Below are 23,632 nucleotides of genomic sequence, written 5' to 3'. Positions count from 1 at the left end.
GATGGACGCCAGGAGACGCGTTAACAGTTACTATTGAACATTGTGGCAGAGTTCATTTTTCCTCACTTGCCATCGGGGCCGTCTTCTCGAGTGTACACTCATCCGTCCATTTCCTCAACTAACCGAAGCAATCTTTAACTACATCCAAAGTACGATCGTGTGACATGACTCTTCTTCAGCACGGCGATGTCTTCACGCTCGCGCTCGCGCTAAAGGCAACAACTTCATCTTGGGTAAATCAATTGCGTTCCCTGCGGAAGATGCTGACACGTTATGTGCTATCAAAATACTGTGATGGCAGACCTCTCCGTGGCCACGAAATTGCGCACAGGTTCATGGACGAACGCACCTAGTAACTATGATCTGTTACAGATGCAGGACATTCGGGGTGTGCTCCCAGATATCTATATCATTCGTCTAACATGCTTATTCTAATTTGTATCGCAGCATTACTCTTGATTTTCTGGATTCTGACAATACAACATGGTGATTCGATTAACGTTGTTTGGTCAGTATTGCTGGCTGTATACGAGTAAGTCAAGACAAGGTCTAAGATTATAGTTTTGCACTCAAGTGTGAGTGTCGAAGGAACGACTGAATATGTGATCAGCATAGGGAACTAGCGTAGTCGTTGGGGCATCGGCATACAATATCACTGCATTAGTTTTCCGGATGATGGCTTCTGATGTACAGCTTAGAGATGTGTTGCAAGTGCATACATAATGGCGCACTATCTGGTGGCAACGAGCCTCCGCAGTAGATTGATTTTGGGAACAGATCGCCTATAAACGCCTCTCGCTCTTCGACTTTCCCGTTCAGTACACTGCTTTCCTTCATCAGGTCAGGGATATGCAGGATACTACTACTTAAGACATTCTCAATGTCGGGACTTACAGCAAATAAATCGAACACATAAAATGAACATATTCTGTCTCAAAATCTACTTGTGACATCAAATAATTACTTGACCACCACAATGAAACTTGAGATGAGGGAAAAAAAATCCATTTCTCGTGCTCCCTGTAGAGCACTAGACGACCGACCGCGTCACCTTCACAGAGCATTACACATCACTGCCAGTGGATATATGCACACGCTCTTGGAAAGCGATTGAGGTCATGGCAGTTGCTGCGTCGGAATCCGCCACGAGTTTAGCGTTATATTCTCGAATGCCAAGGATCAGACGTGGTCCTAGCACAAACGTCTGCACGACCTCCAAAATCTGAAGCAAGCCATAAAAAGAAAGAGTTTCGAGGGAATTTGGATCCTACAGAAATGATGAATCGAGGTTGCATGCAGAGGTAATGAAAGATTGACATACTGTTGACGGTGTCGGAGAGAAATCAATGAAGATCTCGAAGCAAGAAACAGCGAGAAAGCTACCACATCCGACCTTTCAGTGGAAAAATGAAACAATAATCAAAATTTGAGCTCACCTCGCAAAGTAAAGCATGTGAGTTTTCATCAACACCATGAAACAATCACCGATAATCCCTCCTGTTGAGTGTTGTCGCAGTTCACGGAAGTGTTTTACCGCAATCCAGACCGCCAGAAACAGTGTGAGGATCTCAAACATAATGGAGATTATCCAAGAAACGGAATTCAAAACTAGATTTCCTCCTGTATGGCTGGGCGAGCAATAATAGGTGCCGGAGAGAATATGTTCCTCTAGTATTCGTTATTGAGTCCCATGGATGTTTGTTTTTATCCACAATTAAGCGTACCCCCTGAATTATGTATCGTTGCCATTACGCCGACTATTCCGCTGAAAATGTTGACAGCGAGGAAAATGACAATAAGAAACGACAGGATCTTTCTGGATCGTTGATACATGGCATGCAACCGAGTGATGATGATGACTTGCAACATGTTTCAGTCAAGTCAATTTCACTGAGTACTGAGGTCTCGCAAGTGTCAAGCTTACCCCATAGCATTGCATACACCACAAAACCCGTCCAATCCCATACGACGTACAAGGCCCAGCCTGACGAATCCAGTCAGTGAACCTTAGGTACTAGCACACACAGTAAAAAGACTCACATCTGTAGGATTATAGCGTGGCAATCATTAATGAACCAAGAAGTTAATAAAGAACCACACCCACGCCTACAGGGCACCACGGTTAATCGGAGGGGAGTAGCAGACGTCTGTGCAGAAGACTCACTGTATCTGTCTGCGAGATGGTCGGAACATTATCTGTATGCCATTGGTCAGAAGAAGCAAAGACAGTGAGAGTAATGAAGAGACATACAAAGCATGTTCACGCTGATTAGAGAGATAGACGATTAGCATGACGTCGATTGTTTAGCCTTCGAACATACACAGCAGAGAAGATTCCAAGGTAGCGCACCTAGCATACTTTCAAGTCAGTATAACATGGAGACTGCGATAAACAAGTTACATACACTGAGATATATGAATGTCATTAGGGACCAGCGTTGCCTCTGGAACGAAGCGTATTTTCATGGTTGTGCCTTCGACATGACATCTTGCTCACCCAAACCAATTCGACCTATAAAATCATTCTTAGCGGGATGGTGACTCCGGTCATAGCATTGACATACCTCTTGCCCGAATGTAAGTGCTGAAAAATGCCTGTAAGATATCAGCAGCCCTTTAATATTAAATCATGCTCACCCCAATCATATGTCAATCCAACAAATGTAGCAACTGCAGAAGTCCACAGCCGAGGTTAAATTGAGACATCAGCTTCAACATCTGACTGCTCTCTACGAACCGACAAAATAGCTGTAAAAACGATTTGCATTGATGGTCGGCCACGAAGTGGGATCATTTAAAACTATGGTCATGTTGGTAGAGAATGGATGTTCGTGAGAAAAGAACTTGGTGGACGAATGTCGTAAAGAAGTACCACCATCCAATCCAGTGCATCAAAATGATATTGAATGATGGGGACCATTCCTCGACGGGCAGAACACTTTACATAACAGTGACATGCATCATGGAGTACGGTGCTGACAGGGTATCGGTTTGCACAGCCAGAGATAGCCTAGTTGGGAATGACTGATGTGGATACAATATTGTCATCTCTAGACTCAAACAGCGCTGCGGACATGGGTAAATAAAACCCGGGAATGCTGTAAAAGTTGGTCGATGAGCTTCAGCAGCTTGTGCTACTAAGCGTATAAGAAGTACTGAAGGCAGTGACATCCGGATGGCATAAATTGGGTCGTCATCAGAAAAGAACGAACTAAGAAAGTAGCTTCACCTGTACAGTTGTCCATGCACCACTTAGTCAGATGAAAAGCGATGCAAAACTTGGTCTTGGGCTGACTTGGCGCATACGAAGAAGAGAGAATCAAAGTAGACAGATTACTTATCTGCACAACCTCTCAATGAATAATCCGTGTCTTATGCACATGCACACCTTCAAGTTATCGTCCTCCACATGGTCATCGGCCTATGCATGCCAATAAATTGGAAGTGCGGAATCTGCGTGCATTTGTTGGGATGTGGATGCATCAATCAGCCTGATTCGTACTTCAAATGGAATCATCGGAGCGCTCGTCAGCTGAGTTTCAAATCATAAATTCATAATATCACAGGACAACCTTAGCTTGAAGCGGGATAGGTCCACGAGAGATACTGTTACCTGTAGCTAACTCTATGGTCTTCACTAAGTCATGTTCATTCGACGTTCAGCATCTCGTTCTCGACTCAGGCCAACTGGCTTACACGCGCATGCATCGTCATGCTTTTTCATGCTTCATGAGCGCACAGATATGGACAGTACCTATATATGCTATAATGCGACCACAACATATGACGAAAGCCATCCCATAGTACTTCCGATACAGCGAGAGGTTAGTCATGAGTTGTCCTCGAGGATGGGAATGAAGAACGAACTGAAACTGGCACCCTACTAAGAACGTTCCGGCGACGTCGTCTATATTCTTACTCCTCGACCTTTCCGTTCAGTACACCGCTTTCCTTCGTAGGTACAGTAGGGGTATCCAGTATATTGGTTGAAACATTGTCAATGTCGGACCTATGCAAACGAGTCGAATAAATAATACGACGAAAATATTGCCTAAACCCATGTCTCCTTGAAATCTACTTTGGGACACGAAATAACTAAATAAATACCGCATCCTGCTCGCTACAGAGCACCAGGCAACCGTTAACATCTCGTGTGTCACACAGTATTGCCAGTCGATATATGCACGCGCTCCTGGAAGGCGATCGAGGTCATACAAGTTGCTGCGTCAGAGTCGGCCACGAGCTTTGCGTTAAATTCTCGAACGCCAAGGATCAGGCGTGGTCCCAACACAAACATCTGCACGACCTCCAAAATCCGAAGAAACCCATAATAAATATGAATGTCCAGGGAATATTCCTATAGAAAAGATAAACAGTAGCATGCAGGGGTAGCGAAAGATTGACATACCGTTGAGGACGATGTCGGAATAACGAGCTGGAGACAAGAAACAGCAACAAAGCTACCACGTCCGATCATTGAGTGGGAAATGGACAGTAATCACGATATGAGCTTACCTCGCAAAGTAAAGCAGGTGAGTTTTCATCAAAACCGTGAAACAGTCCTTCATAATCCCTCCTGTCGAATGTCGTCGCAGTTCACGGAAGTGTTTTACTGCAATCCAGACTGCGAGACACAGTGTGAAGACCTCCCACACAGTGGTGAGTATCCACATAACAGCAATCAGAAGTGGGAGATAGCCAATCAAGCACTGATAAGTGCCGGAAAGAATGAACTCCTCTGGTATTCATCAATGAGTCCCATGCATATTTATTTTCATCCACGATTAAGCGTACCCACTGAAGCATGTGCCGTTATAAGTATAGCTACCACTCCAATGAAGATGGTGTTAACCAGGAAGGCGACAATGAGAAATATCACGATCTTTCTGGACCGTTGATACATGGCATATAACCGAGTGATGATGATGACTAGCAGCATGTTTCAGTCAAGTCCATATCTTGCAAGTGCGAAGCTCACTCCACAGTATTGCAAATACCGCAATACCCGTCCAGTTCCATGCGATGGACAGAATCCAACCTGACGAATCCAGTCAGTGATCGGTCTCGAGTAGCACACTTCATACAGACTCACATCTGTGAAAGTATAGCGTGGCAGTCATTAGTGAACCAAGAAGTTAGGTAAGAACCACACCCACTGCTAAAAGGTACCGCGGTAAACTGAAGGGGAATAGGAGGCATTTGTACGAAAGACTCACTGTATCTGTCAGCGAAATGGTCAGAACATCAACTGTATACCATCGGTCACAAGAAGAAAAGACAGCGAATATACTAAGGAGACATACTCAGGATTTCCAGGCTGATTATGAGACATAGACGATCAGCACAACAACGATTGTTTAGCCTTCCAAACGTACGCAGCAAAGAGGATTCCAAGGTAGCGCACCTAGAATACTTTCAAGTCAGCACAATGCAGCAACCGTGACGAACAAGTTACACACAATGAGATACAGAAATGTTACTAGCGACCAGCGCTGCCTCTGTATTTAAGTGTATTAGTGTGTTCCTTTGACATGAGACTTTACTCGCCCAGACCAATTCGATCTATAGAAGAATTCTTAGCGTGATGGTCCAGGGTGCGCCGGTTATAGGATTAACATACCTCTTGTCCGAATGTGAGTGCTGAAAATCCTTGTAAGATATCAGTCCTTTAATATTACAATGCTCACCCCAATCATAAGTAACGACAACGAAGGCAGCAACTACGAAACCACAGCCAAGGTTAGTGGATCGAGACATCAGTTTCAACATCCAACCGCTCTCTACGAACCTACAAAATAGCTGTAAAAACGATTTGCGTTGATGGCTGGCCACGAAGCGGAACCATTTGAGACTATGGTCATTGGGAGAGAATGGGTGTTTGATGAGAGGCAGATGCGTGACAATCATGATAGCACTCGTGCTATGTTATATACGTATACCACTATCCCGTGCTTGGGTAAACGGAGTGAGATCAAGATGAGATCTGTACGCTCTAAGGCGTGCTCAGGTCAAGAGTTGTCAAGTGACGCAAGTCCCACCGTACCTTAGAGCCAAACAATTTAGTCGACCGGTTCCATTTGGGCACCGCTTACTCCTCATCATCAAACAATCGTCCGTCACACAACACAGCGTGCTCGTTTTGCAGCGAAAACGGGAGCTTCGTGAGCTCTGGACTGTCCTTAGAAGTAGATGTTGCAGTTGTGTGAGCCTTCACTTCCAAGCAATTCACTGACGTTCTCTTGCCATTCTTGGTCATTGTGCTTTCGTACCAAATCTTCGATTTGCAACGTGGGTGTGAAAGACTGAAAGTCGACGACACTTCACTTGATTGTGAACTCGGCGTGTACCGGACAAGTGGCATGCGGTAGCGTCATATGGTACGAGATGCAAAAAGTGAGTGCAACAGTGCATCAAGAACGTGTTCAAACCAGGGATTAATTACATAAGGTCGTAGGATTCTATCATCTTCTGTAATTCCCACGGCCACCTGAGTTGTGACCAACCCATTTTCTCGCACCAAAAGCTCCAGATGGGAAAGAGTGTCTTTTCTTAAGGCCTCCTAGTACCACTCCACCTCCTGGCGCTTCCCCTCGTGGACGGTACCTGCGGGAACAGATGCTCAGGAAATATCAGCCATACTCTCTTCGCCCAGCTCCATTTCAGCTTCATTTTGCAGCTTGTATAACAGGGAGAGTACACCAAAGTACAGCCTCAATCAAGATGGGGATTTTGATGTTGACGGTCTATATGGTCGTACTGGTGAGTCGTCCCACAACTTGAAGCACTGGGTACTAAATGCTGATGAAGATCTAGCGTCCTCAAGCCTTAACTCTCATGCATTATCTTCGAATTTCTACGGAAAGACACTTAAGGCTGGTGAGTCGAATCACTTAGGTACTGATGGCCGAACACTAGAGTCCGGTACAGTACATGTAAGTCAATTCTTTTCCATAAGTACTACTTAACTAACGATTTGGTACATCGTGGCAGACATCAATGCACTCAACGCCCTTCATAGTTCCACAGGCGATTACCGAGGCGCAAAGCCCCGTCGCACCCGTCACCCCCATCACCACCGGAACACACTCTGGCTCCTGTAATCGAATCGTCGTTGCAGGCGCCTAAGGCTACAAAGTACCGCAGGAGATCTGCAAACAGATCATGGGCGGTGCGAAATACGGCATTGTCGGTTGGCTTTTCTTCCAGAACGCTATGTCACAAACTACGGCCAACCAGCGATGCATTCTCAGGCAACACTTTTAGATCCAGCCCCACGATTTTTCCTGTTGGCAGGCGAGTTTTCTTTATAACATTGATCTATGACATACTACTAACAGGCTTTATAGTTACGTTTGAATGTGTAGTTTTTTTTTTTTTTGGTGGAACAAAATTATCAACTAGCAAATTACAAGGTTAATCCTAGAGGATACAATTTGAACGTGTAGTTGACGAAGCCAAAGCTCGTTCTGTAGGCCAAGCACTCCGGAACACATGTGTCAAAATTATTGACATCGCACGCACCCGCGGCCGGTGTACTTCACACCTACGAGCTATATCACCGGAGATGGTATATGCCAGGACGGACACCATCGGGTCCACATCGCCACGACACTCACTAATACAAGTGCACCAACATCCATGCATTCTCGTAGTTTTGATGTGGTATGTGCATAAATTCTTGTCGCAATGAAATCACCATTTCTGGATGGCCCTTCATATTTCCCATTGGTGAAGTCTTCATAAATAATGCTTTCACGGATTGCACCCTTTCACCAGCCGAGACCACTCCACCGAAGAGCCAGAAATGGGTTCCGAGGGTGTATCCAGGAGAAGTTGTCAGACTGTTGGCGCGAATTCATGCTTTTGTGGAGAGTTTATGTTAATATTGCTTTCAAGACGTCCCGTATCGTTATACTACTGGTCCGGCTTTATCATTTTAACTCCTATTGAATCACCCAGCCTGGCCTGAGGCCGCCCGTCAATCAATGATCGATGATACCAGGACTTAGTCACTGGAATCCTCCCCAGATATGTGCATGCACTCCGACCGTATCTTGCACATCCAGATGTATCCACTACGGAATGGCGAGGCGGAGACACTGTTCCAAGAATACCGCGACTTAGTTTAGCAACTTGTCTATGTTTCGAATATTCAAGAAGCCAGACTCGAAGTTAAGTGATAGTGTGTTTCAAGCGGAGTCCAAATGCAGGGGTGAGACAGTGGCCTGATTCTGGATATCGTTACTCGGCGAGAGTAGTCTTGGTTAGTTGGTTATTTCTCTCTATCATCGCCGTTGTAAGGGTTGCTATATGATTGTGAGTACTCACGAGTCTGTCTACTACCGCTCTATACTGATGCGCCTACTCGGCCAGGAAGCCTAGCCAGGTAACAGCATACGTACAGGCCATTCGGGTCTTATTTTCTCCTACCGTTTTGTGTCAGTGGCGCCCGGATGATGATTATCCTAGTGTCTGAATTTAAAATAAAGTGATGGTATCCTGCGCACTTGATGATTGACTGCGTTTTGTCAAATTGTCACTACACAGCTTCGCAACACCGCTTGCGCATGTTTGGTATTCTCATCATAGATGCTGTGTTGGCATTTGGCAGCCAAGTGAGTGGTCTATTCTCCCTTTGGACCTTCCCTATATCTTATCTCTATATATATACTAGTATGTGATATCTCGACAGCCATTGCACGTGTTCTATGCACAGGTAAACCGTCAGTGGCTCGGCGAGGTGGCAGGACAACTGCTACTTGTCGAATTCTCGATATGATTGCTCATATTTCGATGTGCGATTACAATACGAATGACGAGAGTCGGGTCTTAGCCGATGGATTGCGCAAGTAGAATATAAGATTCTCGCGAATATGTGATACCTCGGAACATGTTACCACGCCCCCATCCACCAGCTAATTTACTCTTTTTAAGGTTGGAGTGCTTTTGATTGTGTTTCACAACGAACTCGATTCGATCAAAGACCGCTGAAACGGCTTCCCCTTGCTACTTGACTGTACGCGACATTACGTGTTCCTGTCAATTAAGCCAGCACTTGAGCTATAATGGCTATGTATCACAACACAGCTTCATGTATATCATCCAGCACTGAGCATAGCGATCGACACATCCACCATCTTGACATTCGCTCCACTATCCTCGAGCATTATGACTCTAGTCTCAGATGATCCTGTTTGGTGGCCATCCATCAATTCGTATCGTATCGCCAGCTATTTTATAGGTTGGTGAAAGCCAATCAGGCAGTAATTCCCTCGATTCAACCTTTTGTAGTTGCCGCCTCTGCTGGGGTGATGTACGATTGGGGTGAGCAAGATATCATTGAAGAACTACTAATGTCCTCATCGTATTCCCAGTATTGACATTCGGATATGAGGTGGGTTTATTCCATTACAGTAGCGGCCACGTCGCTAAGGATGGTTCCATAGGTTGAACTGATTTGGGTGAGCAGAATCCCACATGATAAAACCAATATTTGATTTGATCTGCGGCAGCGGCAACACTGGTCCCTCATGACCGGCCTGTATCTCAGTGTATGTAGCTTATGTTATAAGTTGTAGTTGTTAAGTTATACTGACTTGAAACTTCCTAGGCGCGCTATCTTGGAATAATCTACGCAGCGTATGTTTTGGAATGCTAAATAGTTGACGTTGTGCTAATCAACCACACATCAGCATCGGCTTGCTGAGTATGTCTCCTCGTGTACACCGTCGTGTGTGTTTCGTCTGATCTGTGGCATGCAGTATATGTTCCAACAATTTCTTTGACGGGTGCAGTGAGTGTTCCGCACTGATGCCGTTCATTCCCGTCTGATTAGTTGTATTATCATATAGGGGTGAGTCACTAAGTGCTTTACCCTCTCATTGGTTGAGTATAATGACTCCCACAGTTGTGAGTCTTGGCGGAGTATATGGTCTTCCGAGGCTGATCATGAACTCGGATTTCCAGGCCGTATCATATATGTCATATCAAATTCGATGATCACAATCGTAAATGCAATACTAGGTGGTGAGCTAGCAATTCCCAAATCATATGGACTTGGCTGAAATGTTATGCAAGTCATCATGATCGCTCGGTTGCACGCCATGTATCAGCGCAGAAAGATGCTAATATTTCTCTCCGCCGTGCTCCTGGCTGTCACCATCGCCACTGGAGTGACCATAACAATAATAACGATGCATCTATCAGAGGGTAAATTATAATTGCGGATGAAAAACTTAATGCACTAGGCTCACTAGCGAATAACAGAGGAACTTATTCTCTCCGGCACCTATCAGTGCTCTGTTCAACTTGGGGACAATACAAATCTCACTTATTCCATGTATTGGACGTTTATCACTGCATGGGAGCTCCTCGCATTGTGTCTCGCAATCTGGATTGCCGTCAAACACTTTCGTGAATTGCAACGACCGTCGACCGGATGGATTATCAGGGACTGTTTTATGGTGTTAACGAAGAGTCATTTGCTTTACTTTGTAAGGTGAGCTCACAATGTGAATGCTATCCTCTTTTTTTCCGCTGAAGCTCTGCATGTACTAGCTTTGTTGCCGTCTCTTGTTGGAATTTCGGTTATCTGTCTCCAGCTCTCACGGCGGTATGTCAATCTATCTGACCTCTGCATGCAACAGCAGTTCATTATTTTTAAAGGACCCATTTACACTCGAAGGTCAGATTTATCCGGGTCTTACTCAGATTTTCCTGCTCGTCCAGTTGTTCGTGCTGGGACCACGCTTGATACTCAGCGTTCGAAAATATCATGCTAAGAGCGTTTACGACTCTGATGCAACAATAGGCATCACTTCAGTTTACCTCCAGGAGCGCGTGCATGTGTTGACTGGCTAACGACAGTGTGTAGCATGGGAAATAAGTTCGCTGTAATTTATGTCTGTCGGGTATTCTGCAGAGGATTATTAGTTTTATATCAAGTTTCATCGTAGCACTTAATACTTGTGCATAATATATTTCGCGGTCTGGACAGGCGAGGATGTAAGACACCATATGCACGTCTATCATATGCACAGCTACTGTTGAAGGAGGCAATCCTGAATTCAACGGTCTGTCATACGAGAAATCGCCTAGAGGATTCATCAATTCATCAAGAAACTCGAACCACCGCTTACCTTCAGCTACCATGACTGGGATGTCAAATTCCGTGGCGTGTTCTACAAGGGTGTGTCACCCTCCCAATAAAGCGGACCAACATATTTGGTTGAGTGAATGCGCCCTATTCCTTTCAAAGGTGAGAAGATGTATTTATCCGGTGTGTCGCTGACACCAGATTTGATGAGAAAGATTCTGTTGGCCGACCACCTCAGTGGAATACCAAGGTTTGAACGTCCAGAGCTTTGGTGACAATGGTATATGGGCAGACCGGAATTGTTCCTGGGGCCTGAGCGCTGAGCATTAATACTGAACTCTACGCATAGTCTGAGTGGTGAGCAAGTCGAACCGTTTTCGAAGTACAGCTTCAACGAACATCACGTGACAAGCGGACGTAATAACTATGGCAAGCGTCTCTCGATTCTCAAACCATTCACCTGATTGACCCTCACCATCTTCTAGCATTTCACACACCACTTAGCCTCGTCGAAGATGTCTCGATTTCGTTGACCTTCCATACTCTCATCCGTATGACTCCCTCGCAAGCCTTAGGCGACACGTAGGCTATGCCCAAGGTCATATCATGATCACTCTGACCTTTATATCCCTTCGTCTCTCACATCACATCATCTCATTCCCAACCTCTCCGCGATTTTTCTTCGTCTTGCAGTAGCTATCACCTTCCGGGTGCTCGGACATCATGGTACCAAGGCTCTCGGACGCGTGCGCCTCAATCATCTGCATGATCCCGAAGACTCGGATACGTTCTTCACACAGTTCTCGACACCCATTTGGCAATGCCTATCTATTATTTCTTCATCGATTATACTACCGGAGGTGGTCATAGAGATTCTACCGAAGAGGAAGAGTAGGAAAGGGAAGATGAAGACAAAAGAAATGTTGTTGCCTCTCAGCTTGGGAAACGATGGTCCTTGGATTGTGGATGGAAGCGAAAGGAGGGATGTATTGGTGATGCGCTGGCAGCTATTGTTACCGGCCGGGGGATGGGGCCAATAATGACTTACATGGTTTACCGCTATTATAGCCGTCTACGAATATACAAATACTGTAAGTGGATTCAATCAATTCGTTTGGATGATGATCAAAGTATCATTTATGTAAGTTTACTTTTTTCATTACAAGGACGTCTCTAGGCTCTGTCCATGTAGTGTCAACGCGTGTTAATGCCACCAAAGCTCGACGTGGTCGAGTTGTCGACAAGTGCTTATTGCATGGCTGACTTTGGACCTTTGCACGCTCAGAATATGCGATTCATCCACACCTTGATTGGCGCTCTCGGGCAAGTTCCTCCTCTTTTTGTCAGTCATACAAGACGACCTCTCAACAGTCTCTGTCAACTCTTCAATACGCCTTCCATTTCTATGCGTTTCTTGTTCGTCGGCGGTGGTGCAACTTTGGCGAGGGTGGATATGTCGGGCTCTTGACATATCAGAGGTCTTATGATTTGTGACTGGATTTCGCAATGTTGTTCAGTTCGTGTTCAAACGTTCAGTTTCCGCACATCATGAACTAATGTAGGTTTTACCCTATGTCGTACTCACAAACATCTACATAGCGTGCTCAGCTCGCGGTAGGACGTCATGGATATCCGACAGGTTACTGCATCGCATAGGATTGTTGCGTTCAAAGACATGTTGTCCCTATTCGAAAAAAAAAACAAGATGAACTTGGCCGATCAGTCCTTGTGGGCTAGCAAGTGATAATTTATTCCACTCCAAATTGCTGGTAGACATTGCTCCACAAGGTACATCTCATAGGTGGCAATATACCTTATGTCGGAAGGTGACATCTTATTCCACGTCAAATTACCAAATAGACCTTCCTTCACGAGGTAGGTCTTGGGTGGCAATCGGTTCGAAAGTAGACTTAATTCTCCCACATCCTGATCGCCATAAAGAACAGTATTCAACACGTAGACGCATCTTCCCAATTTCCCCTCGACTTTATTTGAGTCCATAGTGGTATCATATCTTCACCAACAATGCGTTTTCCCCTTCTAGTCGCCGCTGTTGCTGCTTTGACAGCATCAATATCCGCCACTGATGCTGCCAGTGAACACTGTCCTACCTTTTGCTTTCTTGGTAGCCAGTGCAGAGACTGCGCTGATGGGGCACTGTGTGTGAGTATGAGTGGTTTGTATTTGACCCAATCACTTACCGGCGTGGTAGGTCTTTCTTTTATGTTATTACTAGTGTGGCAGTGAGTCATGTTCCTGCTTTCACGTATGATTGATGACGCAATACGCAATGAAGTGATTGATAACGAGTACTTTGACGGATGGGATAAGGCAATTTGTAGCGGCACCGGGCAGAGTTAGTTTGGATTAATGATGCAGTAGGATCTTTCTTTGGAGAGGTCGCTGGAGTTTTGAATAGTCCTATAGCCCGTCAGAGCCTTCGCAAGCTAATAGATTGTACAGAGGCACTTCTCTATCGAAAAACGATTGAAAAGGACGGGAATGATTTAAATGTTGTTATTGCTAGGCCGAGGCCCGACCCAGCAGGGCCGCATTGAATTATTAGGGATGCTCATTTCATTCAAATAGAAAGTTCGATAATTCTGCCAAGAAATTATCTAATGTGGACTGGTAGAGATCAAAGCGGTGAGGTAGCACAACGCCATATTAGGTCCCCCGGAGTAACCCGGCATCACGGTCTTCCCGCCCATCACTCAATCATGAGCGTTTTATTCGTAGATGGCATCCATCATGATCCCGCCCAGAATCCTAGCAATTTCACCTGCTTGCATCCACCCCGAGCTAACACTCAGTTCAGCCCGACCTATTATAACATGGCAACGACTTTCAAGCCAGGTTTCCAAGTCCTGCTCCCCCACACAGCTGTGCACGCTACATGTGCATCTAAATCTTGACTTATAGCCTGTGATTGCAGTTGATGCCCTAAGACCCGGATATGCGGTGTTATCCACACTCGACAGATATCAATCACAGGCTGCGGCTGAGTCTGATCACCACCACGTTGGCTCAGTGCAGTGCGTTTTCCGTCAAATTTTGATCATGCGCGCCACTACCATTTAGTATCATCATGATATGATTGCTCGATGCATGAGGCAGAGAAGGAGATGGAGTTCCAGACGCCGAAGACAAATTGGAGCATGGGATTAGGCATCGAGAGGTCTTATTGAAGTGAGTTGCGTTCAGGCTGCTCTAATTCGCCCGTTTGAATCTCATGTCTTGTGTTATACCGACAGAATGTGACCTTGTATGAGCCACCTTCGAGTGCTGATGGGTTTATTCAGACGGCGGCTTCGATAGTCACATCACACCTAGGTCTGTTCGATGGATGAAGTTTCACTGAGATTAACACCGCAGAACAAATTTGCCGAAATCACGAACAGTTCCTTGAGAAACACGCTGTCCATGTTTCATGACCAGCATATACTTTATGCGATTCCCCTTGCTACACGATATCACGAGATAACACTAGCGCCTCCGTCAATCTGATATAACCTTTCGTTTCGGCAATAAAAGTGCTGAATGCCATCGTCCTCAATTCGATACCCATTTACCCCCTTCTCGAGCAGTATGACCCTAGTCTCAAATGATCCCATTTGGTGGCCAAGCATCAATGCAGCTCGCATTAACAGCTATTTTCTAGGTTCGTGGCGATCTAGCCAGGTCATGACAGTGATTTTGGACCTAACCTTGGCTATGGTTTCACAGTTGCTGGCTGTGCTGGGTTAATATACGATTGTGGTGAGCAAGATAGTAATGGTGAACTACTGATATTCATGTCCCATTCCTAGTATTGGGATTCGGACATGAGGTAGGTTGGTGTCATCGCCGTAGCTATCTCGCTAAGAATTACTTTATAGGTTGAGCTGGTCTGGGTGAGCAGGGTCCCGCATAATAAGAACGTAAAGATATAATTGATCTGCGGCAGAGGCAACGTTGGTCTCTCATGACTGTCTTATATCTTAGCGTATGTAGTTTGAGTGAGATTGGAAGATTGTACTAACTTGACAACCGACTAGGTGCGCTATCTCGGAATCATTTGTGCTATGTAAGTTTAGAATATTAAGTGATTGGCTCTGTGCTAATCAAATATATCTTACATCAGCGCTTTGTTGTCTGGTATGTCATATTATATGTGTTTGCATCTTCTGATTGATGGCATACAGTTAATATCCCGACAATACCAACCACACATTCAGTAAGTATTCTCCACCGATGCTTGTCGTGTCCTTCTAATAAACGGTATTTCCATGTAGGAGTAAGTGATCCTTGATCAACCTGTTGGCTCAAGATAATGATTGTTACAGGTGTGAGTTTGCGTGGAGTATGCGATCCCCAGTGGTCAATCACTGACTGGATTTTCAGGCTGTATTTCTTTTGTTTTACAGAATTGGTCAGACGTGGCTGTAACCGCAATACTAAGCGGTGAGCTAGTAATACTTTAGCGACACGGACTTGACTGAATTATCAATTAAGTCATCACGGTCATTCGGTTACATGCCATGTATCAGCGCAGAAAGATGCTGATATTTCTCTTCGTCATCTTCCTGGGTGTCACCATTGCCAACAGTTTGGCCACTGGAATGATGCTGAGGGAATTGAGCTCTGGTAAGCTTTAATTACGGATGAAAGGTTTAGTAATACATCAGGCTCATTAATAAATACCAGATATGTATGTTCTCTCTGGCACCTACCAGTTCTCGGGGATAATGCAACTCTCTGTATTGTTATTTATTGGGGTTTTACCACACTATGGGAGATCATCGCAATGTGTCTCACCGCCTGGATTGCTGTGAAGCACTTCCGGGAACGGCAACGCCTATCGGTAGGCCGAGGGGCTACTGGGGATTGTTTCACAGTATTGATGCGAAGTCACTTGGGTTCCTTTGCCAGGCGAGTTCATAATGAGAATGTGATCATCTTTTGCCGCTGAAGTTCTACATGTGCTAGTTTTGTTGCTGTGTCTTGCTTCAACCTCGTTTCTCTGGTTCCAGTGATCTCGATGGTATGTCCATTTGTGACTGGCCTTTGCATGGGACCACTGACCATGATTTCTATAGAACAATCCATGGTCCCTACTGATCGAGATATATTATGGTTTTCAAATTGCCACACTCATCCAGTCGTTTGTGCTGGGGCCCCGCCTGATCCTTAGCATTCGTGAATATCACGCTAAGCTCGTGGCCGACTCCGACGCAGCAACCGGCATGACTTCAATCGCTTTCCAGGAGCGCGTGCATGTGTCAACAAGCAGCAGTATCTAGCATGAGAAATGCTCGACATGATTCACATATATCGGGTACTCTACTGAGGGCGGGGGGTTTCTTTCGTTTTGTTCCAAGTCGTGATACATATTTACATAAGTTATTGCTTGGTGTTCTGAAATAGGTTCGAAGAGAAACAGGTCCGGTCCATCCAATGTCTTAGTGTTGCCGAAATAGAACCAAGCTGTCTTCGAACTTTCGGTTTCAATGCGTGCATTGGCTCTTGTGCTGCGACGACTGTTCACTCGTGCCCTTGTCGCAATTATCATCGTACCCCGTCTATATTTTCTGTTCGTTGCGTGTTAGCACAATTCAGCAGCTCGCTATACCCAGATCATATTTCAACCTACTTGTAGGTCCATCAACAGGACATCTCAATTCTAAAATTTGCTCGTATTCAGTCGGGATCTGAGTATAGTAAATCGTAGGTCTTAAGCGCTTCGTTTCCGCCTCCGTAGATTATCCCGCGCCCATAGAAGGCTAGATGGCTCGCAGTCTATCGTACTGTCAACAACTCCAGAACTGCAAGAGGGGGCTAGCATCCTAATAATGATCAGTTTCAGAATGGTGTCCAGCATCAACAACAGGAGTGGCCATCATATGGCTATGTTGTGCCACGGATATGGGCAATATTCTACTCCAGTGGGCAGTTACAAGACTGGACAGTAGTGCCTGCACACACCTCACGGTCCCGAAACCTCCCGAAACCAATTCCAAGCTCAGGGTCAGCTTGCAGCTGCCACGGGTCCCATGATGTAGGAAGAAACACGAGTTGATAGCACAAGTCGCTACAGTTTCCGCCCCGAGGATTCAAAGATCGGATTCTATTCCTAGATTAGCACTAAGTTGCACGCCCAACGCTGCCAAAGCATCGACGTGCTAAAAAGATCGAAAATAGAACGCACTCAATAATATTCATGACGAAACTCTCGATCAGGTCAAATTTGCACTTCCGTTAAGGTCGGGCACGGATAGCCTGAGAGAGGACCATGTAGGGACATCGAAGGCTTGTGACTGTCCCATGGAAAGGCAGGTCGGTCGTTCATTGGCTTCCTCATCGAAATCTTCATTATCTGGTGTGAAAAGCTCTTTGGGACGACCTTGCTAAGGCTTGCTTATGCCTCGATGTACTAGCCACTTCATAATCGCTGTACACAGGGCATACTGATCTCCGTTGAACGTGGAACATCGACGTTGATGGTGAAAATGGAACACGTGGAATCTTGACGTTGACGTTAAAAACTTGGCATCGAATATTGAATATTGAACATTGAACGACGTTTGGCAGCGAAAGCCGGCGCCTTGGCGTTCGGTTCCAAGCAAGAAGTTGTGCAGCTTTGTAACAGTGGTACATCCAGAATTCATCACCGAGTTCTTCGTGAATGGGAAAAGCACGATGCACGGAGAATTTGCCTTCAACGGGAGTATTAGAAGGGAGTACCGCGTGACTAGTGTCACGGAAATGGACGGTAGCACTTTTGGAGTACCGCATCCCTGAATTCTGCCACCTGCCAACACTGACAGAACAGTTCTGTCGCCCCGGCAGAACTACCACTCCAAGTTATAACACTACTCAGCCTCAACTGTTCATACCACAAGATCTGATTTGGATGTAAAGGTCCCGCAAAAGGTAGCGAGGCCGAATTTTAAACTCATTCTGCAGTTCTTTATGCAACACTGTCACTGGAGGACTAGCTGTACTACATATATCGGGTAGTGATCATGACAGCCTCGTTGTCTCTCGTTCTTGCCGTTATGAGAGACTGACAGCGAGATCCGGGATTCGCTGTGAATTTTATTAGCTCTTGGCACTGGTCGCCTTTCTGCAGCGCATATGCTTAGGCTGGTTATTCAGAGCACGGAAGTTGAAGCTAAGTCAAGTTGCACACTTTATTCCAATGCTTGTACTATCGCGTAACCATGATCAGTTGGCACAAGCGCTGAGTGTCGGGTAAATGAGGGAAGCCAAGGTCTGTGACGTACCCAGCGCATTTATAATTGATTGGTGCCCTCGCCACCGTGATGCCACGTTTCAAGATCTCACCTCTGTTCTAAATGTACCAAATAGCTCACTTCACACAGCAAGGTCCGGAATACGGTTGATCTTTTCAACACTGCCCAGGCCAAGTGCGCCCGTGCATTCATTTTCCTTATAAATGCGGCCCCACCACCTCTTAATCACTTCACGCCCCCCTTACTACACACCAACTCAATCGTGTTAGTTCACCTTAATGACAGTCCCGCAATGGACGATCACAGACTTCGCTTATCCGGAGTCGTGGTGGAAGAATCGTGGTACGAGCTTCGTCGAACGCATACAAATTAAATAATGTGTTTGCGTGCCCAGCCATCCTGATGCTGAACATATGTCTGATATTACCGCTCTTATCGTCAACGCTTAATGGCTTCGATTCATCAATGATAAATAGTTAGTCGTGGAACAGTCGTCATGATCGTGGACGGTTGACTCACGTTACCTTAGATCTACAGATCTTACCCGGATGGCAAGAGTACTTCCATACGCCGCAGGACATGAAATTAGGTACGCACCTACTGGCTCTGCTGTAACAATACTATTCACAGTCGCCAGGACTCATCAACTCTGCACATAGCATTGGCATCCTCAGCGTAAGCTGTAGCACTACTCGCATCGCTACAAAGCTCATACTGGCTCTCAGGGGACTCCATTTTCTCCTTACGTGTCTGACCTATTAGGGCGGCGAGCAGCTATGTTCATCGGGGCAGTCGTCATGCTAGCTGGTGTTCTTACCCAAGCCTTATCCACCAACATCCAAGTCTTCCTTGGCGCTCGTTTGCTTAGTATGATGCACAATCAAAACGTCTATTCATATACTTATCCTCCATTTCTCAGTCGGATTTGGGATGGCTTTCTCCATCAATGCTGCTCCCTTACTCATCAGCGAACTTAGCTATCCAACACATGTGCGCCGAATCATCTCGTATCTTATCCATCGGCTCTAATCTCATTCAAGCGCGGAAAAATGACCTCTCTGTACAATTCGTTGTGGTATTCTGGCAGCGCCATCTGTATGTGAGATCCGGTGTCGCATATTTGGTCTCTCACATGTCTGGCAGCGGCTTGGATCTGCCTGGGCACTTATGATGTTGCGGGGACGTCACCGTGGTCATGGAAGGCCCCTTCATTAGTTCAAGCATTTATTCCTATCATTCAGATGGTGCTAATATGGTAAGACTGTTAGTTTATGCCCTGCCCAAAGAGACTCAGCGTCTTCAGGTTCATCCCAGAGAGTCCTCGGTTTCTAATGGCGAGAGGGTTGGTGAGCATCCACGAAGAACTATTCCATTAAGTAAATCATCGAACGTTTCTCTGTTTCCTTCCAGGAATCACAAGCTGCACGAGTCCTCGCTCAGCGCCATGCGAATGGGGGGGACGAACGCAACGCTCTAGTAGCTTTCGAGCTGGCTCAAATCCGACATGCTTTGAACGTCGAACGAGAGTTCGCCTCTGGTAAATCCTACCTAAGGTGCTTCTCGACTCCCGGCAACAGACAGCGCATGTTTACCATTATATGGATCGCAGTATTCTCGCAGTGGAGGTTTGATCAGTTTGGTTCCAATTTGATGACTGGCATTGATGCTCGTCTCAGCGGTAATGGTCTGGTGTCCTATTATATCAACACAGTCTTGGAGAGGGTGTACGTCATCGATAATTTCAGATGGTGCATAGTCTGACAGACGTTTCAACAGCGGAATCACCCAGACAAGAACGAAAGCAGCTATTAACGGCGGTCTGCAGGTTCATCCATGATCTCTCACAAGCAGAACTCAAAATTGATGCGCATTTCACGCGTTCAGATTTTCAATCTAGTCAGTGCGCTGGTGGGCATGATGGTGGTGGACAAACTAGGGAGGAGGAAGATATTCTTGATTTCAAACATTGGCATGCTGACAGGTCAGTACTGTTCTGTGCTGCTGAATTGAAGGTTTATCATCTGCCCAGCCTTCTCTATGTGGACGGTCGCGACCGCTCTTTTTAGTCAGTCCGGGAATGTGGTAGCTGCGAAAGGCATGTTCAACAACTCGCATATATACTGGTGCAAATTAATGATCAAGCTCTAACAGCTACTGTGCCGCTAATTTTTATATACTATTTCTTCTACGACTTTGCGTATACGTCGATGCTTGTGTTGTATACGCTCGAGATTCTGCCTTATAATATCCGTGCCAAAGGGTTTGCAATCATGGTCGGTCGCCTTCGTTCTGTCTTCGAATGCCACCTAACGTCGCATATAGAATATGGCTCTCTATTCGACCAACGCTTTTAACTCGCTCGTCAATCCTGTGGCACTGAACACCATAGGATGGAAATATGTACGCCGTCAAATCTCGTTCATGTGATCTATCGACCTTTTTTTCGTACAGTACCTCTTTTACTGCGGATGGCTTATCTTGGAACTCCTGTTCGTGATGGTGTATATCATCGAGACGAGAGGTGATCGTTTATCTCTTCGCCTCGTCGAGCTATCGTGACCTATTTTTCTTATTCTTCAGCTCGCACTCTTGAAGAAACCGCCGCTTTATTCGACGGGGTTAAAGTCCAACGGGGTATGTTGGAGCGGACCGGCGAAGCTGCCATGAATTTGGCTACGTACCCCAGACTTGAGGACGGTGCCGGAACAGTGCAGAGCTGCAGTTCTGCTTCGCCATCGCATTTCGGACCTCCGTCTGATGAATCTGCTGTTGCGTTTGCCAGATAAATTCACGATCGCAGTTTATGATTATTGTATGTATGTATGTATGTATTAAGCGCTCAAATGCTGCAGAGTTGTGTGTAATGTTCGGACTTGGCTGATTGGGGCGATCAGACTGAGAAAAGCGGTGGATTATTCTTATCAAGTTTCTAGGCCATTTTATCGATGGTGTACACCTTGGGGATCATGATGGTTATTCCCTCTCCTTTGCCAAGAGGAATTACAGGCGCTTGCAGACTGCTCATAGATTATCACTGGAAACTGACCTAACGCAGATTGACTAGATATGGGTTTGTACGTTTCCTATATATTTCCTTTGATCAATTGAAACAGGAGCTCGTGCTATATCTTGCAGCCTATCGTTTAAACGGCTGCTCTATATGCCCGTAGCTTGAAATAAGTGTAAGACTTTCTCCTGCTCTCTGCAACGTACCCAACAAGTGAGATGCTGGGTATGGAATAGAATACGAAGTACGATGCACTGTACACGGTCACATCTAAAATTGTATCTGAAATCTCCAAAATGGATCCATCGCTGTGGTTATCGTCGGTACTAAGGTCTGCAAGTGTTCATTTTAGTAAGTCCCAGAGAGGAAAGGGCTATTGAGAAACTCACCCCTCTCGGCACTTTTGCCAATGTTGTCCATATGCCATGCGGCTCAAATCAAGCTCAAGACCTCCTCTAGGTATCACTAATGCAGTCTGAGGGCTATAAAATGGATGTCGAGAAGCGAGTGGTACCCAGAATAGCAGCCGATGTTTGGGGCCTACCGTCCATCCCCTTGTATTATCCAGTAAAAGGTGGGTCGAACTGCGGTCGGCATGGGATGCTCCCTCCGTTAACTCAGAAGTGTTGCGCAGTGCATGGGTGGAGTTGGGCGAGAAGCAAATGAAGTGATTTTTCCATGAATTCAGTGGAACGGTAGGGATGGGCTCGATCGTGCGACGTTCATCTAAGAATGATGGATGTTCTGACTCCGCGCACTGTTGCTACGATGGCTGCCTCATCACTGTATCCTATAGCAGAAAGGGCTCACTAACCGGCCGACTCCTTGCAGCATCCCACAACCGAACGGTGTGATCCGAAGAACCACTGACGATGCGAGTGCCGTCCGGCGAGAACCAGACCGAGTTGATGCGACTAGTGTGCCCCCGCAAGGGCTCACCGACTGGCTGACCCGTCGCAGCATCCCACAGCCGAACACTGTGATCCCAAGAACCACTGACGATGCGAGTGCCGTCCGGCGAGAACGAGACCGAGTAAACTGATTCGGTGTGCCCCCGCAAGGGCTCACTGACTGGCTGACCCGTTGCAGCATCCCACAGCTGAACGGTGTGATCTGAAGAACCACTGACGATGCGAGTGCCGTCCGGCGAGAACCAGACCGAGTTGACGCGATTAGTGTGCCCCCACAAGGGCTCACCGACTGGCTGACCCGTTGCAGCATCCCACAGCCGAACAGTGCAATCGCTTGAACCACTGACGATGCCAGTGCTGTCCGGCGAGAACGAGACCGAGGAGACATAGGAAGTGTGCCCCCGCAAGGGCTCACCGACTAGCTGACCCGTTGCGGCATCCCACAGCCGAACGGTGTCATAACTTAAACTGATGATGCGAGTGGCGTCCGGCGAGAACGAGACCGAGTAAACTGAATCAGTGTGCCCCCTGAGCACGTTCTGAACAGCCGGCCAGTTCATATCACGTCCAGATGCTACACGAAGAATATTCGGAAATTGTGCAGAAAGCTTTCTCGATAGCGTGGAGTTGACAGGCAAGAATGGAAGTGCTGAAACACACAGATGTGGTGTACTGTGTAAAATGATGCCGCCAAAGATTTGATTGAACCTCTGTACATCCATTGCAGTTGACGAGACATCTTTGAATTCGGATTCACCCTGAGCTGGCGCGTGAATTCTTTGTCTGGCGCCCCATAGCAGTGTACTCACCTTTAGCCACTGGGAGATGAACGGCACCGCTGAGAGCATCGATCAGGGTGAGTGACTCGAGCCAGAAAAACACCCGCTCGTGGTCGAAGAACGATTTCACTTCTTTCCCGAGCTCCTTGTTGAACGCTGTGGTTCGTACGTGCGACGTCCAAAATCTAGAGGAATATGATAAATGTGGGGGGATGCAGTTTTTGACTCGTTCTTGTAGTGCGGGATCTTCGCTGTTAGGCAGATACGATGACTTTAAATCGCAGATATTGAAGCGCAGGCTGTGTTCCATAGTTCTAAGCGACGCGAATGCAAGGCCGTGTTGCGCCTTTGACAGGTCGATGAAAAACTCTCCGCTGGACTGTTCGTCCGTCAAGAAATCGCGGAAGGATGCGTGGAGGTGTCGGATTGGGGAATCTGGATTGGTGGTGCCGCTCAGGAGGGAGCCCATGCTTTTGACCACAAGCTCTACGTTGAAATTGTCCTCTCGCGTTGGGAAATGGCGCCTCATGGCGTTCAAGGAACCTAAAGGAAGGGGTTCAGCTGTCCCTAGTATTTGCCTCATCACTGAGTGAAATCTCTTTAGC

The 23,632-nt window shown here is 46.3% G+C and overlaps 8 protein-coding genes across 8 annotated transcripts; 4 read left to right on the top strand and 4 right to left on the bottom strand.

Annotated features, from left to right (window-relative positions):
• Nucleotides 1–1,063: 1,063 nt before the first annotated feature.
• On the bottom strand, nucleotides 1,064–2,810 carry EDB93DRAFT_1105800 (uncharacterized protein; the record flags this gene model as incomplete). Its single annotated transcript, XM_041447538.1, has 13 exons — nucleotides 1,064–1,267; nucleotides 1,322–1,379; nucleotides 1,437–1,620; nucleotides 1,725–1,816; nucleotides 1,925–1,984; nucleotides 2,041–2,042; nucleotides 2,165–2,196; nucleotides 2,252–2,265; nucleotides 2,322–2,350; nucleotides 2,498–2,512; nucleotides 2,565–2,584; nucleotides 2,638–2,670; nucleotides 2,738–2,810. 13 exons carry the CDS (start codon nucleotides 2,808–2,810, stop codon nucleotides 1,064–1,066), a joined length of 816 nt encoding a protein of 271 aa, XP_041305470.1.
• Nucleotides 2,811–3,915: 1,105 nt separating this feature from the next.
• On the bottom strand, nucleotides 3,916–5,861 carry EDB93DRAFT_1105799 (uncharacterized protein; the record flags this gene model as incomplete). The annotated part of the gene is made up of 15 exons (XM_041447537.1): nucleotides 3,916–4,009; nucleotides 4,161–4,357; nucleotides 4,409–4,460; nucleotides 4,516–4,738; nucleotides 4,795–4,929; nucleotides 4,979–5,038; nucleotides 5,093–5,094; nucleotides 5,153–5,178; nucleotides 5,217–5,248; nucleotides 5,304–5,317; nucleotides 5,376–5,404; nucleotides 5,460–5,498; nucleotides 5,621–5,640; nucleotides 5,688–5,720; nucleotides 5,789–5,861. The coding sequence occupies 15 exons, from the start codon at nucleotides 5,859–5,861 to the stop codon at nucleotides 3,916–3,918; spliced, it is 1,029 nt and encodes a 342-aa protein (XP_041305469.1).
• A 732-nt stretch (nucleotides 5,862–6,593) lies between these two features.
• EDB93DRAFT_643482 (uncharacterized protein) lies at nucleotides 6,594–8,099 on the top strand. Its single transcript, XM_041456961.1, has 6 exons — nucleotides 6,594–6,759; nucleotides 6,824–6,876; nucleotides 7,019–7,412; nucleotides 7,473–7,662; nucleotides 7,735–7,843; nucleotides 7,897–8,099. The coding sequence occupies exons 2-5, from the start codon at nucleotides 6,835–6,837 to the stop codon at nucleotides 7,745–7,747; spliced, it is 639 nt and encodes a 212-aa protein (XP_041305468.1). The 5' UTR covers nucleotides 6,594–6,759; nucleotides 6,824–6,834; the 3' UTR covers nucleotides 7,748–7,843; nucleotides 7,897–8,099.
• Nucleotides 8,100–8,929: 830 nt separating this feature from the next.
• Nucleotides 8,930–11,020, top strand: EDB93DRAFT_643424 (uncharacterized protein). The gene is made up of 13 exons (XM_041456960.1): nucleotides 8,930–9,241; nucleotides 9,292–9,324; nucleotides 9,375–9,394; nucleotides 9,447–9,461; nucleotides 9,513–9,551; nucleotides 9,611–9,639; nucleotides 9,693–9,706; nucleotides 9,762–9,797; nucleotides 9,967–10,026; nucleotides 10,078–10,209; nucleotides 10,267–10,498; nucleotides 10,558–10,612; nucleotides 10,666–11,020. Exons 1-13 carry the CDS (start codon nucleotides 9,169–9,171, stop codon nucleotides 10,858–10,860), a joined length of 933 nt encoding a protein of 310 aa, XP_041305467.1. The 5' UTR covers nucleotides 8,930–9,168; the 3' UTR covers nucleotides 10,861–11,020.
• Nucleotides 11,021–11,739: 719 nt separating this feature from the next.
• Nucleotides 11,740–13,096, bottom strand: EDB93DRAFT_1338688 (uncharacterized protein; the record flags this gene model as incomplete). Its single annotated transcript, XM_041455401.1, has 5 exons — nucleotides 11,740–11,919; nucleotides 12,144–12,167; nucleotides 12,360–12,531; nucleotides 12,681–12,779; nucleotides 12,909–13,096. 5 exons carry the CDS (start codon nucleotides 13,094–13,096, stop codon nucleotides 11,740–11,742), a joined length of 663 nt encoding a protein of 220 aa, XP_041305466.1.
• Nucleotides 13,097–14,683: 1,587 nt separating this feature from the next.
• EDB93DRAFT_1105796 (uncharacterized protein) lies at nucleotides 14,684–15,732 on the top strand (the record flags this gene model as incomplete). The annotated part of the gene is made up of 11 exons (XM_041447536.1): nucleotides 14,684–14,756; nucleotides 14,822–14,854; nucleotides 14,905–14,924; nucleotides 14,974–14,988; nucleotides 15,042–15,080; nucleotides 15,133–15,161; nucleotides 15,219–15,232; nucleotides 15,280–15,311; nucleotides 15,405–15,422; nucleotides 15,502–15,538; nucleotides 15,590–15,732. The coding sequence occupies 11 exons, from the start codon at nucleotides 14,684–14,686 to the stop codon at nucleotides 15,730–15,732; spliced, it is 453 nt and encodes a 150-aa protein (XP_041305465.1).
• Nucleotides 15,733–18,158: 2,426 nt separating this feature from the next.
• Nucleotides 18,159–21,346, top strand: EDB93DRAFT_1160645 (general substrate transporter). The gene is made up of 18 exons (XM_041450028.1): nucleotides 18,159–18,672; nucleotides 18,725–18,805; nucleotides 18,860–18,919; nucleotides 18,968–19,005; nucleotides 19,056–19,197; nucleotides 19,250–19,320; nucleotides 19,371–19,425; nucleotides 19,474–19,585; nucleotides 19,634–19,676; nucleotides 19,741–19,955; nucleotides 20,007–20,054; nucleotides 20,107–20,155; nucleotides 20,215–20,311; nucleotides 20,360–20,425; nucleotides 20,482–20,603; nucleotides 20,653–20,730; nucleotides 20,782–20,851; nucleotides 20,911–21,346. The coding sequence occupies exons 1-18, from the start codon at nucleotides 18,609–18,611 to the stop codon at nucleotides 21,114–21,116; spliced, it is 1,617 nt and encodes a 538-aa protein (XP_041305464.1). The 5' UTR covers nucleotides 18,159–18,608; the 3' UTR covers nucleotides 21,117–21,346.
• A 376-nt stretch (nucleotides 21,347–21,722) lies between these two features.
• EDB93DRAFT_1089538 (uncharacterized protein) lies at nucleotides 21,723–22,001 on the bottom strand (the record flags this gene model as incomplete). Its single annotated transcript, XM_041446217.1, has 1 exon — nucleotides 21,723–22,001. A coding segment is annotated over one exon (279 nt), but the record flags the coding sequence as incomplete, so codon positions are not given.
• Nucleotides 22,002–23,632: the final 1,631 nt, after the last annotated feature.

This window comes from Suillus bovinus (assembly GCF_016758785.1).
Source record: "Suillus bovinus strain UH-Sbo-P2 chromosome Unknown EDB93scaffold_48, whole genome shotgun sequence".
In the NCBI taxonomy this organism is placed as follows: domain Eukaryota; kingdom Fungi; phylum Basidiomycota; class Agaricomycetes; order Boletales; family Suillaceae; genus Suillus; species Suillus bovinus.
This window is presented reverse-complemented; position numbering and strand designations above follow the sequence as displayed.

Bases quoted from the DNA above. Each gene is read 5' to 3' on its own strand.
- EDB93DRAFT_643482 (XM_041456961.1), top strand. From the start codon at position 6,835: ATGCATTATCTTCGAATTTCTACGGAAAGACACTTAAGGCTG. The intron at 6,877-7,018 runs GTGAGTCGAATC...CGCCCTTCATAG, and splicing joins CGGAAAGACACTTAAGGCTG to TTCCACAGGCGATTACCGAG. The intron at 7,413-7,472 runs GTTAATCCTAGA...CTCGTTCTGTAG, and splicing joins ATCAACTAGCAAATTACAAG to GCCAAGCACTCCGGAACACA.
- EDB93DRAFT_643424 (XM_041456960.1), top strand. From the start codon at position 9,169: ATGACTCTAGTCTCAGATGATCCTGTTTGGTGGCCATCCATCAATTCG. The intron at 10,027-10,077 runs GTGAGCTAGCAA...ATGTTATGCAAG, and splicing joins CGTAAATGCAATACTAGGTG to TCATCATGATCGCTCGGTTG. The intron at 10,210-10,266 runs GTAAATTATAAT...AGCGAATAACAG, and splicing joins AACGATGCATCTATCAGAGG to AGGAACTTATTCTCTCCGGC.
- EDB93DRAFT_1160645 (XM_041450028.1), top strand. From the start codon at position 18,609: ATGACAGTCCCGCAATGGACGATCACAGACTTCGCTTATCCGGAGTCG. The intron at 19,198-19,249 runs GTATGATGCACA...TCCATTTCTCAG, and splicing joins CCTTGGCGCTCGTTTGCTTA to TCGGATTTGGGATGGCTTTC. The intron at 20,731-20,781 runs GTACGCCGTCAA...TTTTTCGTACAG, and splicing joins ACACCATAGGATGGAAATAT to TACCTCTTTTACTGCGGATG.